Genomic DNA, 17,626 nt, shown 5'->3' on the forward strand with positions numbered 1-17,626 from the left:
GCAACGATTAGAAAGTTATTGTAATTCGCGCTTGGACCATTCATTGGCTCTGACCGCGTCGCCCATTTAATTGATTTGTTGTTTTCTTCATCCTCTCTTTGTCGCTTTCTTTTCATCCATCTGCTTGATCTCAGTCCCGTACTCAAAACCACACCCGCTCATCTCTTCTCTTCCCATTTCTCCAGCAACACAAAATGAGCGGTATACACACCTCCATTTCAACATTGGCAGCCACAGCTCAACCAGCATCCACCGAAATCCCTGCACCCCTCATACCCCTCTTATCATCCCTTACCTCCCTCATATACACCATCGAACATCTGTTCAACAAGGTACCTGGATCGCCCATCATTGTCAGATATATCAAATCAAGTTATCAGGATGATCCGTGGAGATCAGTCTTGGAGCTGTTTCTGTTGGCGTTTGCCATTAGGACGGTGTTGAAAGGGAGGACGAGGGGTGAGGGGGAAGGGAAAAGCTTTATCAAATTGACTGAAAAGGTGGGTTTGAGTGGTCTCCCTTACAGGATCCCATCTTGTCATCTCCATTTAGACACCTCCTTCATTTTACGTGGATCAGCCCATCATGACCATGAACATTGTCTTTGTAAGGGTGTACGTGATGTAAGATCACTGAAATTGTGTAATATAGGAAATCGACGAACTAGTAGACGACTTCAACCCACTCCCCCTGGCAGATGACCCAACCCCAGCGGACAGCTTTACCCTCGATACTGTCCCTACCATCTACGGTCCTAATGGTATCAAAGTCAAGACCTCTGCTAATGGCAAGACTGTGAGTTCCATCATCTCATCTCATACCTATCGTAAACAATATGACCATCATGCTAAACCCTGTGGCCCGTGGATAGCTACTCAACCTGGCCACGCCCAACTGGTGTGGGTTCATCGAGAACGACAAGATGAAACAAGTAGCCATTGAGACGTTAGGTCAATACGGTGTAGGTACCTGTGGACCCAGTGGATTTTATGGTACTATTGGTGAGTGTTTCCATCCATCTCTCATATCTCTTGCCTCATATCAAATCCGATGGTATGGCTGATATTTGTCACCGTTATGGTTTATGGGGTCATAGACGTCCACCAAAAAGCCGAAGCCGACATCGCCTCCTTCATAGGCACTGAAGCATCCATCATCTATTCCCAAGCCTTCGCTTTAGTCTCATCGGCAATACCCGCATTTGCCAAGCGGGGGGATATAATCGTAGCGGACAGAGGCGTGAATTTCGGTATCCACAAGGGTCTGCAAATTTCGCGATCAAATATCAAGTGGTATGCTCATGGAGATATGAAGGATCTGGAGAGGGTATTGCAGAGTGTGGAGAGGGACCGAAAGAGGAAGGGAGGAAAGTTGACGAAGAAGTTTATAGTGGCTGAGGGGATCTTTGAGAATGATGGGATGTTGTTGGATTTGCCTAAGGTTGTGAGTGACCATCCCTCTTTGGCTCTTTGGCTCTCACTGTATGAATCTGTGGAATAGTGCAGCGCCATACTGGGAAATATGGATCATATAGAAAGGTTTTTTCTCACGTCTATACTGGATTGTCCTTATACTTTTGCTGCTTCAGTTCATGCGATGTACATCGACAATATGCTAATTCGACTCATTTATCCAGATCGAGCTGAAAAAGAAATACAAATACCGACTGATCCTCGACGAATGTCAATCGTTCGGTATGATGGGTGCCCACGGTCGAGGAATCACCGAGCATTTCGGTGTTCCCGTGAGTAACCTCTCACACTAGACAATAGACATGTCCAAGAACACGAGACTCACTCTTATTTGTCATAGGCTAACGAAGTAGACATGATTCTCGGATCTCTTGCCAACGGTCTAGCAACAGGTGGAGGGTTCTGTGCAGGTTCTCAAGTGGTTTGTCAGCATCAGGTGGGTAGTACATCACATCCACGACTGATCAACCTAGAACACGCAGACTTATTGATAATCCTCAATAATCTAGCGAATCAACTCCTCCGCTTCGGTCTTCTCAGCCTCCCTCCCCGCAATGCTAGCGACCTGCGGTTCAGCCGCCATTGATATTCTAAAGGCCCAACCAAACCTCATGACCTCCCTCCAATCCAACATCGCACTCTTCAGACAACAGCTCTCAAAGCTCGAAGGAGACTCCAAAGACGCGCTTATCTCCATCCCCTCCGATCCCAACTCCGGTCTCATTCATATCTTCCTGCTTAATCCACCAGACTCGCTGGAAGAGGAGGAATTGATCTTACAGGAAATAGTAGATGAGTGCCAGCAGACTTCCAATCTTCTTATTACTCGAGCAAGACGATTGAGGTCTCAGGAGGTGTTTGAGCCTGAACCGTCGCTTAAGATATGCATTTCGGGGTATATGGCTAGGAAGGATGTGGAGGCTGCTGGGAGGGGGTTGAAGGCTGCTATTGTCAAGGTTTGCGGGAGTGAGTTTTGCCTTTCTTTCTCTTGGCTTTGACCTTTATGACTTTGACAAAGATATTGTGAATAAGGTCGATGCTGATTGTTGGTTTGCATCTTGGGTGGATTATTAGAGAAACGATAGAGATTGATTAACCTCGATTTTGTTTTGATTTGAATCCGATTACGATGGAGATTGGGTTGGTTATATGGACGAACAGGACAAGTTTAGATTGATCAAAGAATAAGAGAGTTGATCTCGTCTTTTAGATTAAATATTTTAATAATGATAATAATCCTTTGTCCAGGTATGCAACTCGTACGCAGACTATTAGGTTGATCACTATGCAAACATTGCATATATATGTAATTCATTGTATTTGTATATTGATATTTCCTTATGAGAAAAAGCTCTTTTTGTACAAAACGAAAACACCACTATCACATCCACATCCACTATCCACTACTCATCTAACGAAACCCCCTAAGAAGTCATATAAGTGGCTGGGTCGATAGTCTCCGGTAAAGTAGGGATAGCAACGGTGAATCTCTCTTGGATCTTCTGGAGGACTTCGGAATCGCCATCGGAAGATACGAATGAGATTGCTATGACACGAAAACGATATCAGTATCTCTGTGTCTTTTCACTTGTTTTTTTACTCGATGAAAGTGGACCTCGGGATGGGTAAAGGGAATATGACATATTGTGTGAAGAGATAAGATTGATAGTGACCCACCTAAACCCTTGGTACCGAATCGACCAGCTCGACCGACTCGATGGAGGTACGAATCGGCATCAGCAGGAGCATCGTAGTTGATAACTACGTTGACTCGCTCGACGTCGATACCTCTTCCGAAGATGTCGGTAGCTACCAGGATACGTTTCTCGAAAGCTTTGAATTGCTGGAATCGCGAGATACTGTATGATCAACCACCTATCAGCTGACTTTCCCTCTCAATATAGGCTAAGCAGAAAAACAGCACTTACCGTTCTTGTTGAGGGAGAGCAGAGTGAATACAGATAGAAGGGAAGTTACATTCTTGCAGTAAGGCGTCGAGTTGAGTGGCTCTGGCAACGGACTTGACGAAGATGCAGACCTACACGGACGGACGTACTTGTGATGAGCTTTACTGTCCTCGCCCGGATACCCGGATAACATAAAGAGTATAGCTCACCTGGTTGAACTCGAGATTATCGAGCAGATCGTTCAACTTCCTGTTCTTCTCCTTCTCCTCGAGCTTGAGGAAGTATTGTTGAAGACCGTGCAAGGTCAATTTGGTCTCGTCGTCGACGTAGATTTCAAGAGGCTAATAAACGAACGAATGTTCATGTCAACCCTTACTCTGTTTCTTGAACCTTGTTTCACTCACACTTTGCATGAACTTCTTACAGGTCGTTCGGATGTCCTTGGACAGAGTGGCGGAGAACATCATCACTTGTTTGTGGTGAGGGGTGGCTCGGAAGATTTCTTGGACGTCTCTTCGCATGTCTGTATGTTCAGTGGCAAGGACAAAGACGAAGTTGGAGTCGGAGCAGAGTGTCCAAAGGTCGGAAAAGCGAGCAGAATACAATTATCGAGGACCAGTCGAGAGGAAAAGATAGTAAGTAAACCCATTGTAAGCATGTATTCTACCACCGAAGTAACCTTTAACCACGATAGTCGAAGCGAAGCGATGAGCAAGGGGGAATCGTGCTGTTGAAGCATGAAAAGTTGAATCGCGCGACCGCCAAGTCGCGATATCGTTCGTGTCCAGCCTCGCCAGGTAGGGTCATGGGCATCCTTGACGATCATGGATTGTTTTCCTTTGAACCCTCCCAGCTGATCAAGCCTCCACGAAAAAACCCATCATTCCACTTATTCCCACCGGGATAAGATGTCCTCTATCCAACGCGTAAAAATAATTCCCGCTCGTCGAATTGTCGATACCGCAAGTGAATGACGCAGCCGAAATGCCCCATCCACTTACGGCGGAGTCGTAAGAGGGTGTCCGAAAGAAGGAACAGATCAAAAAGGGATAGGATTGTAATAGACTAACCAAGTGTTTCTAACATCTTATCACATTCATCCAAAACGAAGTGCTTGACCTTTGATGCGTTCAGCTTCTTGTCCCTGACCAAAGCCATCGTTCTACCTGGAGTTCCAACCACGATGTGAGGGCATTTCTCTTTGGATGCTAAGATCTCCTGGTCGGCGGAGATTGGGGTACCACCGTAGAAGACACCTGTCCTGACGTTTGTCATGAACTTGGAGAATCTTGCAAATTCGTTTCGGATTTGGTAGGCCAATTCTCGCGTGTGACACAGAATGACGATTGCGACTTCTCCATCTACTGGTTCGCTATCGGGTGGCAAGACGAACTATCAACATTGTACACAAACCCAACAAGGAGGAGGAGAGGGAGAAGAGACGTACATCTGTTGTAAACAGGCGAGTACGAAGACAGCGGTCTTACCCATACCGGATTTAGCTTGACATAAGACATCAGTACCCAAGATAGCTTGGGGGATACATTCTTGTTGAACTGTGACACGTGAACTACATCAGCTGAGACCTTTCGACGATGAAAGAAGACGCGTACCTTCTGAAGGATGTTCGAAACCGAGATCAGAGATGGCTCGAAGTAATTCAGGTTTCAAGAGGAAATCTCTGTAGACGCGTCATATGATCAGCTATACTGTACGTGGAACATGTATGGGAGAGAAGGGGATGTAGCTCACCTGAAACCGGTCGAGTGGATACCAACATAAGATCCCTTCTTGTCACCATCCGCTTTATCACCGTTGGTAGCGGTCGTAGCAGCTGGGGCGAATGTCTCCTCGGCGGCCTCGTCGTAGTCAACGAGCTCTTCTTCATCAGGTCGAGACATTTTGATTGTTTGTTTTTAGGTGGTTACTATATTTCGAGAGGAAGAAGGGGGTTGAGAGGAAGAAAGAAACAGAAGTAAGCCGACGTGATCTTCATTTCCGCAAATAAAGGACATCTCCGCGTCGTTTTCATCCGATTGAAGTGAAAGAGAGTGTAGTCGATGATACCCACGGTGAAGAGATAGAGAAAGCGGTCGGCAGCGTATAACAATCAATTAGTTGGTATTGATAAGAGTGTATGGAAGAACAAGAGAAGAGATGGAAGATGTCAAAGTGTCAATAACCATCACAGCCATAGACACGATATGATATATACTATACAATGGAAGGTTATAGACTGGGTGCATAGACGGAGGACGGTGTTATAGATCACATAGTAGCGGAATTATATAAAGTGGCAATTGTGACCAATTACGTAGCGTGTCATCGGACATTTAGATAGTTACCCCATTTGGCAACAGGTGCAATCAAAGTAAGTGCGTGGGTCTCACCGTAACGAGGTGTTATACGATCCCATCTCTCCCTCATATGACATCTCTTCACTCGTAGTGTTATTCCCACTCAAACCCGAACATCTCATCCCCGCCCCTGAACAGATCAAAGTAAAAGAAGTAGAGTCACCGATTATTATTATTATCAATATTGACACGGACGCGTAGCACCATCATTACTGTCAAAAGATCAATCACGTAGACGTAAGCTGTTTGAGAGATTAGATTAGAAAAGCGAAGGAAGATTAAAGGATTGGTTAAAAGAGGAGGAAGAGGTCACGATTTGTTAGTCGATTGACACCAGACACCAGATCAAGGCGGTGCCCCCATTCTCTCCTCGCCTCCGACACTTGAATTCTTTTGGGAGACAGAATCACCTCATCAACCCGCTTTCCTTTAAACACCTCGATATACGAATACGAATTAGATAAACACCGGATCTCATCCCGAACATTACTTTTCAAAACAGGTGAGTGACCATTGTTGATGATTAGATGGTGATTGTCATTCTGATGATGATAAATCTTCTCTTTGCCAATATGCCTTTTCGCGTTGCTCAACTCAAACCCATCAACACGTTACTCACCATTGATCATGTCCTTCTTATCACAGTCACCACTTTCACCCGGACCATCGAATTATCGTTTGGGATACCAAGAAATCAAGAATAAAAATAGAGACGAGGTGAAAAGTTTTTTGGTGCTTGATAGGTGTTGATTGGTGAGTTCAGTTATTCCTCCCCTCAGCTAATCATTCGACGTGCTCACCATATCCTCCTCATCTCATTTCCTATATCTCATCCCGACTATCGATCTCCTCAACTCTGCTTTTCCTCGCGCGAACATGGCTTTGTCTACCTGCTACTTCTATTCCTCAACAATTCCCTTCCCCTTGTCACGTAAACAAAGACCGAGGAGGAGCTAAGCTGCTGCATTTACTTGGATTTCTGCCTCTGATGTCTTTCTGATCTGCAAAGGTGAGTTCGTCCATTCGAGCAACCCCGTCTGTACTAACGGTCTCATATACTATCTAGCTTCGATTATGTCAACCCCCAATGCAGGCAATACTGCCTCCCCTGCCCCGTCCAACCTCGGCTATCCCTTCATCTCGAATCCCAGTCCTCAAGCTGGTGGTGCGATGAACTTTCAACCACAGCAGTACATGGCGTACAATGACATGTCAACTGCATCTCCTATACCTGGGGCCTCAGGTGGGCAAGGTGATCCTGGACCTTCCTCGATGGCTCAACATCAGCAAGGGCAATTTAGACCTCAATTCCAACAAGGTGGATTGACACCCCAACAGATGGCAATGCTCCAGCAATTTTCGCAAGCCGCGCAGAATCAGGGTTCACAAGGTCAAGGTCAAGGTCAACCCCGTCAATTCACTTCTCAGCAGATGCAGATGGCTATGGCGTCTATGCAAGCCCAACAAGGTGGAAACGTCAATCCTCAAGCGCTAATGGCAGCGATGAGAGCTACTCAGCAAGGACAGCAACAGCAGCAACCTCAACAAGGTCAACAGCAGCAGCAACAACGTCCGCCAAACCAACAGATGAACGGTTTTGGCAATGCCCCTCAACAAGGTGGTCCACCTGGACAACAGAATGTCAATCCCGCTCAAGTCGCTTATCAGCAACAGCAACGTATACAGCAGATGATGCAGAACCGTCCAAATCCCGGATCACCCGTCCGCCCACATCAACAACCCAACTCAATGCCTCCTCCACCTGTACCAAATACCCAACAACAGCAGCAGCAGCATCCACAGCAGCAGCAGCCATCCCAGCAAGGTAATTTCGGCACACCTCAGCAGAATGTCGGAGTTCCTCAACAGATGGGAAACAACCCTCAAGGTGGATTCCACCTGACCCAGCAACAGAGAGACTTCTTGACGAACCAACGAAATGCTCTTTTCAGCAATCCTCAGTTCCTCGCGATGCCACCACAGCAACAACAAGCCGTCATCATGAGTCAGCAACAGCAGATACTCAGGAACATGACAGCAGGTCAAATGCCACAAGTGGGTCAGCAGACAAATCAGCAACAGCAGGCGCAGCAGCAACAACAGCAACAGTATCAACAGCCTCAACAGGCTCAGACTCCGACTGGCCGTCCGACTTCGGCTCATGGAACTCCTGGATCTGGTCAAAGTCCAAGCATCCCTCGACAACCCACACCTCAGCAGATGGGCACGCCTCAAGCTCAACAGGTGCAGACGCCACAATCTGCTCACGTCCAAACCCCTCAACAGCCTCTGTCGAGCTTGCCGCAACATATGGCTCCTCCCCGTCCAGCGTCGGCCGCATCTCAGAGAGCTCCTTCACCTCATCAAGGAATGTCAGGTATGCCTGGTTCACCTGCAACGATGCAGCAGCCGTCTAGCACGCCTCCACCATCCAGCGCCATGTTCCCGTCAAGTGCACAGCAGATGGTCAATGCCCCTTCGCCGACCCCTTCAAACGTCTCTCACCATAGCGTTCATCAAACTCCCGCTCAAAGTCACATGCAGCCCCCCCCACATTCGGTTTCCCCTGTTCATGCTCGATCTCAAACTCCTAGTCAGTCCCAACAGATGCAGATAGGAACCCCTCAGTCAGCTCAATCCATGAACCAAGTCGGGATCAACGGACAATACCAAGGAAATCAGCAGTCTCAGCTACAGCATCAACCTCAGCAGCAAAATATGGGCACCCCTCAACAGCCATCCCAACCCTATCCTCAAGCATTCCCGGGTGCTAATCAAGCCGGTCCTTCGAGTTCACCAGCGCAGCAAGGTGCCTTCCCGGTCCAACCGATCGTGCCTTCACTGCAGAACCTCACGCCAGCTCAGCAGCAGCAAATGGCCTCAGCGATGAGTTTCATGAGCCAAGCTGCTCAAGCTCAACAGAGCCCCATGCCTGGTGCCGGCCAACAACAAGTCAGACCAAATCAACAGGCTCAAAGTATGACACCTCGACCTCCCGCCGGAATACATGTCCCGAATATCAATACCTCTGATTTCCCCTTTGATCCTCGTTTACTACCGCACATCCAACATGTCAATGACGAGAAGTGGAGATCTTCCGTGAACCCTCAGTTGGTCGCTGCCGTTCAGTCGGCGGCCGCGATCGTCCCAACTCTCCGACACGATATCATACAGCGGATGCAGAACGTCCTCTTCCATACAGCAAGAATCCAAGCTGCTCAAGGTATCCGACCTCCCGCCCCTGGTCAATTACCTCAGCAGGGCGATCAAACTGCAATACCGGGCTTTTCCCCTACAGCGGGTCAAGCCGGAACTCCAGGTGCGATACCTGCGAATCAGCAACAGAGGATATGGCAAGCTCAACAAGCTGCTCAGGCTCAAGGTTCGCCTGTATCTGCGAACAGTGGTAGCCCAGCTATCAGACCTCCCCCACCTCATTTACCTCCCGCATCGAACATGCCGGGATCACCTTCGCCAAGAATCTCATCTCTGGATCGTCGTTCGTCAGGATCAGGAAAAGACAAGATGGTCAAAGGGGAGAAAACACCCCAACAAGCTTCGATGCCTCCGCCTAATTACATTCCTTCCCATACTGCTGGACCTTCACGACCTTCCACTCATGCTCCTGCTGAGGCGTCTATCCCTCCCCCTCTACCCAGCGCAGCCCCGCAGATAGGTCTATCACAGAATATCAAAGTCACTGCTCAAGGTTTACCCGTGAAAGAATGGGAGACTGCCTTGAGGGTGGATCTACCAATAACCAATATCACTGCGTTACCTGTGAATGATATTGAGGAATCTGAAGATCCGACTTTCAAGGGTGCTTTACCTCCCATGAGCGAATTTGAGAAGATTCAGGTGGCACGGTGGGTAGAGAAGGATAAGGCGTTTGTGGAGAATGAGAAGGAGCAGCATCCCAAGAGAATGGCGAAGATGAAGAGGTGGGCGGAGGAGAATGATAAGTCCACTCCCTGGTGGATGTTGCGGAAAGGCGAAATGAGGGCTAAACCTCAGCAGAGATTACGGATCTTATGGCCCTCTGAGAAAGAGAAAGATCGGATGAATAGGACTCACAGGAATAGGAAGGTCATCAAGTTGTAAGTTTCGTTTTTTGTTTTGATGTGACATATATTGATTACTGATGAATGCGATAAAACGAATAACTAGTTCTCCTGCTCAAGTCAAGTCCATGGCTGAAGTTGAAGATCATATCGTACCTGTTCGACTAGACTTGGAACATGAGAGTTTCAAGCTTAAAGATACTTTCATGTGGAACGTTTCTGGTGAGTTGACAACTTCCCCGATCCCGTCAAAGCTATTCCTGACCGTCTTCATGATTATAGACAAAGTCGTCACTCCTGAGATATTCGCTCAATGCCTCTGCGACGATTTCCAAGTCCCCTACCAACACTTCCAATCTCGAATCGTAGCTGCCATCCAAGAGCGTGTACAGGAATATCAATCGCACGTCTTACCCATCGTTCAACGTAGATCGAAAGAAGACAACAGAGGTAAATTGGATCCTGACGGAGATGCGGATTCCAGAGCTATGCTAGAGATTTTCAGAAAGATCAGAGAAGGTAGTGGGATTGAAGAGGAAATTAGGACTGATCCGGGAGAAGAGCACAACGACGATGTGAAGATTGTCTCGTTTGGGGGACTCGACGGCCACGAAGATGAGGAGACTCTTGTTAATGTCGATGGGGACGAGGGTGAAAGTGAGATCAAGAAAGAATTGGTGAATGACGATAGACCGATGACCGTTGAGGAAGCTATGCAATGTCTGCCCAAAGAGGAGACGGAGGAATTGAGGATACTCATCAAAGTGAGTTGTATATCACTTCTGGGTATATTGGAACGCCTGCCCAGTGCTGATAATGGTTATGGTTCTTAGGTCGATATCATCGTTGGTACGCAGAACTTGTCGGACAGTTTTGAGTGGGACTTGAATTCCAGTGTAACTCCTGAGGAATTCTCTGCTTCTTATGTTACGGAATTAGGGCTTAGCAAGGAATTTGCGTGAGTCAACACGACGATCGTGGTATTTGAATGAGTCTAGGGAGACATAGCTGATGATACTGGGATATAGCACGGCTCTCGCCCATGACATCCACGAGCAGATTTTGGTACATAAACGATCGCTTTTCCTCACTGGACATGCCTTTGGCTCAGGCCTTGTGCTGGACGATGAACTCCGTCTTGCGTTCTTACCGCCTGTTACTACCTCTCTCCGAAAAGAGGATGTAGCAATGTCATCGTACACACCTATCTTCAACGAATTACGAGAAGATCAGCTTGCTCTTCTTGAGTCTCAGCGAGAGAAAGAATCGAAGAGAAAGAAGCGAGCTGGTCGAGCACGTCGAGGTGTGGTCTTACCCGATCGAGATCCCATCAAAACCCAACGATCTCTGCTCAATCCATTAGGATCAAATGGATTACCTGTATTCTCCGCACCGGAACTGATAGCCAATACGAAAGATTCTGCGCCTATGCACCGACGACGTGGAGCCGCCATAGCAGCAGAGGCGAATATGGCTTTGATAGCTCAAGATCTACCTATCACTGGACCCCCCTCACCAGCTCATACGAATCATTATCATGGTCCAACAATCTCAGCTCGTGGTAAAAGGATAGGTAGACCACCTAAGAACCTATCTAGAGGAAGTCCCGCAAGCTTTTCAACAGGTAGAGAAGGCTCGATGATCACAGACTCGTCTCAGATGTTGGCCACCCCGCAATTATCGCATATCGGAATCGGCATCAAACGGTCGTTCAGGGAAGATTCGATAGATGATCTCGCTGGCGTGGCTAATGGAAGTCCTGCGATTAGTAGGAAGAGGAGGATAGCTGATTCGCCTCCTTCGCCTGAGTTTGAACATACCCCTGTCAAACAGGACTTACATCCTATCCAAGAGGAGAAGAAGGTTATGGAGCATATGGGATGGCATTGTAGAAATTGCGGGATACCGGAGAGTCTTAGTAATGGTAAGGGGAAGGATAAGACGGGGGCGAAGGTTCTGTGCGGTGATTGCTGTGAGTGTAACATTCGATCGACAGTCCAACCTGGGACTTCGTCCCTCACGAAATCTGGAGACGCTCACCATGATCGGAATGGAATATGATCTGACTTGTTTGTTTCATTGCTGATATGCGTGTCGACTCACTCAGCTCGATACCTATTCCGAACAGGTAAACCTCGTCCCTGCGAATTCACAACCGATGAATCGTACCACCTCTCCCTGAAACACAAGAACGAACAATCCCGTCGATCGTCCCTCTCACAACGTCCGCGAAGTCCTTCTAGCTCTACTCCAACAGCTACAGCCCCGACAACAGGGTTCAACTCACCCATCAAACCTGATTCGAACTCCAACTCCAATTCGGAGAGTAGCGATACCGATTCGTCCTCGGAGGATGAGAGCGATTCGACATTTGCTAGTTCCTCCCGAGGACCTAAGAAGGAGAAAAGTGGTAGAGGTCGGGGTCGGGGGAAGAAGGAGGTGGTAGATACTACTCCTGTCAAGCCTCCTGTACAGACGCAGGGTACGGGAAGATCACCTACAGTTGGGATTAGTCCTTCGTCTGCGAAGAAGGTTATTGAGGTGGGTTTGGTGGATCATCATATCACCTCTGTTCCACTTTGTTACGATTCTATTCGATCACTTGTCGTTTGGGAATATGAGTCGAGCTGATGTGTTATGATTGCAGATGCCAACCTGGGCTTCAAGGGCATTAGCGGAGATGCGATCGAAATACCCAAGAGACGATTTCGTAGTGGTTCAAAAACCTCGTCCGCAGGGTATGGACGTCAGTGGTCCCGTGGAATGGAGAGCTAAATGTATGGATTGGTGAGTTGTCAACCTCTTCTTACGTCTCCCATTCAGTTGCAATCTCCACTTCACCTGTAACTCAAGGCAGGGGTAACCTGGATTATCGAGCAATACTGATATACTGTTATTATACTACACAGTCCAGGTAAGATCTATTCGCTGGGTCCAGGCGAGACATTACAGAATTTCGAAGTGCACTTGAAGAATAGAGCACATATTGCCAATCGACTCAATAGGGAGGGGAAGACGCATTAGCTGGCGTGTTTGCGGAAATGTATAATAATTTTTTCTATGTTTTCCTTTTGATCTGTCCGGTCGTTCGTTTTTTGGGTTTGTTATGACGGTATGATCTTTGCATATATGCATTTCTGAGGCATGTTACGTCCCCGTTGATGGGATCATCGGTTGATCGGTGTTGATCAGACTTGTATTTGCCATGTCGCAATCACTACTACTACTGCTCGGTTCACATCCAGATCCGCATCAAGGCAATGAATGATACTGCTCCTAATGATTCACCTTGATCTCATACTCTCTTGCTTCGGTCGATTACTTTCACCTGTACCTGTCACTTGACTTGACTCATCGGGATCTCAAAGCGAATTAATACTGAACTGATAGCTGCATTGCATAACGCTATTCCGCATATCATATCATATCATATTTCTATAAGCTGTAGACAGTACACTGTACGCAGTACAACAACAACCCCAAGCAGGGCAAGGCAACCCAGTAATGTCAATCTATGTGCTTCATGTCTGATTCCTGCAATCGATTCTCCTCCATATGATCTTTTAGATGTACTCCTCCTCCTTCCAACTTCCCGCGAAATTATGTTCCACCATTGCCTGTGGGTCTGCGTCGTGTGTCAGCATAATCATTTTCAAAAGTATAGGATTAGAGAAAGGGAAACGCGAGGAGGTGAACTTACGACTGGACATTTGGGATCCGAAGTTGCCCACTCCGGGTGAGAAGCCGGTTACTACGTTGTATTGAAGTTAGTAAGCTTCGCCGAGGTGAAAGGGAACAGAAACGTACCTGGTAATATCACGACGTCACCGATCCTCAGCGGTTCCCTTAGATCTTTCAGATCAGTCCATACCACACCGTATTTTACTCGTAAATAACTGGAAACAGGAAAGAAACCATGATCAGCCAATCAATCTCATCTCTGATCCGTAAGGAATTCAAGGGTGAATGGTGAGTCTAACCCACCTCAAAACCGCATCAGTCCAAACACCAGGTCCAGTCCAAGCCATCACCCCAACCGGTCCACCATTCTTCGGCTCATTCATTACATCCACCAAGGCCAATCTCTTGGCATCTTCATATCGACCTTGATCCTTCAATACTTTTATAGAATGCGAGACAGAGTGGCTCCATTCAACTGCTTTTGCCGTTGAGTGGTGGATACGGAAGAGGGCGTTGAGTGCGATGGGGTGGTGCGGGGAGGATGTTAGGGTCCATTGGACGATTTGGATCTGAGTAGAGGTTCAATGTGATATTAGTATGACAATCTGTGGAATAAGACACACCGCTATTGTGGGTCATGTTGGGTCCAGTTGAGATACGTATAACATATCGCAGAACGTACACCGTGATATAGTTCGCTGAACGGAGAGATGGTTTCAAGTGAGATAAGCTTACAGGTCTAGGCCACCAATCAAACCAATCCTCCCTATCTCCCACATCAGCCTCCAACCCCACCACCACACTAGGTTTCCCAAGTATTTCATCTACGTCTTCCCCTTGCCCGATCCTCTCAAGCTGGGTATCGGTCATCCACCCTTTACCATCTTTGTATAATTTCGGATTCTGACCCCACACGGAGGGGGGTTTCAGGAGGGTCGTATCGGTGTCGGAGTAGATGCCGCCTTCGAGGAGGATGAGGAGATATCGGAGGGTGTCTGAGCGCTGGATTCGAAGGTAAGACGGGTCAGCATGATTTTACTTCCATTGGAAAACGAAAAACAACTCGGAGGCAAAAGTGCTATCATAAGACAGCAGTCGTACTTTGAGATAACGGAGTAAAGGTAAAGGTGGTTGATGCTATTCAATAATCGCACTCACTAAGATCCCACTAGGTAAATTATCCCAAACCTCCTTGAACCTACTTCCAGCCAATTTCTTCGTAACGTATTTATCTGCGTCACTACGACCATTGTACACCATGAATCAGCCTCTCAGTCGCTCGACAAACACTTCATCGTACATCTCCGCACTAAGATAACGAGATACCACCCACCTATCACTCAACAAATCCCAATCCCAACCCTCCTCAACCCCCCTCCCATCCCTCCACGACTTCACCTCCTTGGTCCCCTTCTTCTTATCGTTTTTATCAGTCTGCCAGATCTTCTTATTCGAATCCCAACTTTCCCTCTGTCCATTCCCATCATTCACATAAGTGTTCAACCCCTTCACCAAACTATCAGAAATGATTTTAGGGAAAGCGACGACCGCAAATTCCTTTAGCTGGTCGAAATATTCTGTTTTATCGAGTGTACCGAGATTGTAGATGTTATCTGCGAATTTGCCCAGTACACTCAACGCGGGTTTACCATCATCTTCCCTATCAGCCGCAGAAGGGGAGGGGAAGGGTCGTAAGCCCGCTAAGAGATGGTCGGACGATAGGGAGGAACCCCAGGTGGGACCGTGGATTTTGGATAGCTCGGCCATCTTCTCTGCGTGGGTTAGGGGTTTGACTGGTTCTGGTTCTGGTTCTGGTTCTGGTTCTGGTTCTGGTTCTGGTTCTTCTTCGGTGGGATGGTGCAACTGGCCATTGGATCCTATAATTATACCTGGTAATACCTGCTTGATGGGGTGTGTTGACATGCCTACGGAGATGAAGTAACATACCAGCATCAATTCTCCAGTATCAGATCAAATATGTATCCCAGAAAAGAGAGGTAGGATATTAAGTCATGTCAAGGCAGACTCACCATTACTTCCTCCTACCATCCCTTTTAGCCCCCCTCCTTCCCTCTCATTGAACATCCACCAACCCACCAAACTCAACAGCCCCAAAAGCGCCAAAGCTTGAGATAGTATCCTCCGTCTCCTCAGTCCCACATGCAGATGCGGTACCTTGCTCGAAAGAAGGGTACTCGCACCACCCGACAATGGCGGGTGTTCCAAAGACGGTGATCTCGGTGCTATTATTGGTGCATTGCCTAAACCCTTTTCAGCATCGACAGGGAGATCCGTAGTTTGCGCAGTAGTGAAAGCACCTGTCAGATTAAATAATTTGGGAGTATTGGTGGATTTCGAGCTTGTCCGAGAATGCGTGCGGGAATGTGTAGTTGATTTGAAGGTGTTTGTGTTTGTGGTTGGTGAGTGCGTATAGTAAGTGGATGTGGATGAATGGTCGGATGAACTTCTCCTGGAAGTGTTGGACGAGGAGGATGAGGAAGAAGAGGGGTGGTCGGAGGGATACATTGTTGATGAGTTGGAGATTGGGGGTATCAAGACTCGTTTTGCAATTGGGGTGTATTCATGTAGATCGGTTGCTTCCTTTTGCTCTTGTTTGTCCGATAGTAGTTGATGAAGGTTCAGAGATGTGTAAATATCGGTCGTACGTTGAACTATTATTTCGGTTAAAAAGAGAAGCTGACGGATGGTCTTCTCTTGTTATTGTTGTTATTGTTGTTTTCGTTTGTTCCCCGAAGTTTCCGGTTTTTGATGGTTTGCTTGAGGTTAGGTGTGTGTTGTGTGTGATGAAGATACTGAGATAGTGGGTATGAGACTATATAGATGTGATGAGTGTTATGATACGAAAAGTCGAGTGAAAGAATGAGAACTGCGGAATAGCCATGTCAGTCAAGTCACCGTGAAAATGCAAAGTCAAAAGTCAAAGTTATGATGATCTGCTACGAGTTGACTCTTCTTTCAGGGTAAATTATCGATCTCCCAATTCCAACATTCCTAGAATAGATATTCCACAAATGCTGAATTATCCGGTTTAAGACATGCTTTCTGCTCTTTCAACCCAGTCGTATGGATACTTTACATGCTCAACTCGGGAGAAGAGGAATGTGTCCAGAAGTACGAGTGTGTCAAGGTATATGGAGAGTCACTGGAAATGCGAAGGAACAAAGTTACCATAGTCAAGTATTATACCAGTCGCAGTAGCAGTACCGGTTTTGGTAAGCTAAGGCTAATTGAGCTACCATGCCAAGGTTTCATCTTGAACGAGTGGTAGCTGGTTGTGGGGTATTGCGGGACGGTAGTAACCCTACCGAATGTGTTCATACAGTAATATAAGGTGAGATGCATGTAGAGATGACAGAATAATCATCGGCGGTGCTTCGAACCACCACGGGATAACATCCAAAACACTGCGTGCAGGTAGGTGATAAGCGCTGACACATTAATGCACCATGAAGGAGCAAGCCACATTGCACAGTCATAGTTATGAGCTGATGATGGTACAGTGCAGCGACTATAGCCAAAGCTTTACCGAACAATCACTAGATTGCTCAGTCCAAAAGCCATACATCAAGATGCACGCGTAGTCTTAATGCTATATACCCACAGATGCACAGGCTACCCGAAACTCTGGAAGCCACCGACTCAAATCCCATTGCCCAGCTGGTCCATCCCGACTGTTCGGAGAAAATGTATACGAAATTACATTGGTAGAGTGGTTTCACATGTACGCTAGAGGAGTCAAGATGAAATGACATGTTCAGGTAAGAGCGGAGAAGCGTGTGGAGAGTAGAATGAACCTTTGAAGTGTTTCGGATTACAGTTGAGAATGCAGAGTGGGAAAGGTGGGAAAAGCGGCGCTCGCATTGAGGGCTGTTGGTTTGTGTGTCAAAGGATTTTTTACCTCCGAGGGGTAAGGTTCCTCTGCGATTACACCTTAGAGTGTACACATGTGTGTTTGTCTGTGTATGTAGGGAATGGGTATTGGATAGACTCAATCTGGAACGCATGGATCATTCATTGCGAGGTAGTGTCAGTTGATTGCAAGGAGGCGTCCTTTAACATACCCATTATATGAGTACCGGTACTGGTCGGAAGGGTGTTATCCTAAAATCCAGTTGCTACAATCATCA

General features: G+C 47.1%; 4 protein-coding genes across 4 annotated transcripts; 2 read left to right on the forward strand and 2 right to left on the reverse strand.

The window, feature by feature from the left end:
- Positions 1 to 194: 194 nt before the first annotated feature.
- On the forward strand, positions 195 to 2,546 carry I302_103061 (uncharacterized protein; the record flags this gene model as incomplete). Its single annotated transcript, XM_019188432.1, has 8 exons — positions 195 to 500; positions 652 to 795; positions 872 to 1,001; positions 1,097 to 1,443; positions 1,637 to 1,744; positions 1,813 to 1,908; positions 1,982 to 2,438; positions 2,491 to 2,546. 8 exons carry the CDS (start codon positions 195 to 197, stop codon positions 2,544 to 2,546), a joined length of 1,644 nt encoding a protein of 547 aa, XP_019051310.1.
- Positions 2,547 to 2,896: 350 nt separating this feature from the next.
- On the reverse strand, positions 2,897 to 5,280 carry I302_103062 (ATP-dependent RNA helicase SUB2; the record flags this gene model as incomplete). The annotated part of the gene is made up of 9 exons (XM_019188433.1): positions 2,897 to 3,018; positions 3,150 to 3,331; positions 3,401 to 3,510; positions 3,589 to 3,720; positions 3,784 to 3,902; positions 4,450 to 4,751; positions 4,827 to 4,935; positions 4,993 to 5,060; positions 5,132 to 5,280. 9 exons carry the CDS (start codon positions 5,278 to 5,280, stop codon positions 2,897 to 2,899), a joined length of 1,293 nt encoding a protein of 430 aa, XP_019051311.1.
- Positions 5,281 to 6,810: 1,530 nt separating this feature from the next.
- I302_103063 (uncharacterized protein) lies at positions 6,811 to 12,821 on the forward strand (the record flags this gene model as incomplete). The annotated part of the gene is made up of 8 exons (XM_019188434.1): positions 6,811 to 9,833; positions 9,904 to 10,019; positions 10,080 to 10,561; positions 10,631 to 10,755; positions 10,826 to 11,769; positions 11,905 to 12,338; positions 12,445 to 12,584; positions 12,707 to 12,821. 8 exons carry the CDS (start codon positions 6,811 to 6,813, stop codon positions 12,819 to 12,821), a joined length of 5,379 nt encoding a protein of 1,792 aa, XP_019051312.1.
- A 539-nt stretch (positions 12,822 to 13,360) lies between these two features.
- Positions 13,361 to 16,004, reverse strand: I302_103064 (uncharacterized protein; the record flags this gene model as incomplete). Its single annotated transcript, XM_019188435.1, has 8 exons — positions 13,361 to 13,422; positions 13,498 to 13,548; positions 13,605 to 13,693; positions 13,782 to 14,047; positions 14,214 to 14,480; positions 14,637 to 14,718; positions 14,812 to 15,403; positions 15,509 to 16,004. The coding sequence occupies 8 exons, from the start codon at positions 16,002 to 16,004 to the stop codon at positions 13,361 to 13,363; spliced, it is 1,905 nt and encodes a 634-aa protein (XP_019051313.1).
- Between the last annotated feature and the right edge of the window lie 1,622 nt (positions 16,005 to 17,626).

The sequence above is a fragment of the Kwoniella bestiolae genome, chromosome 1 (genome assembly GCF_000512585.2).
Source record: "Kwoniella bestiolae CBS 10118 chromosome 1, complete sequence".
NCBI lineage: Eukaryota > Fungi > Basidiomycota > Tremellomycetes > Tremellales > Cryptococcaceae > Kwoniella > Kwoniella bestiolae.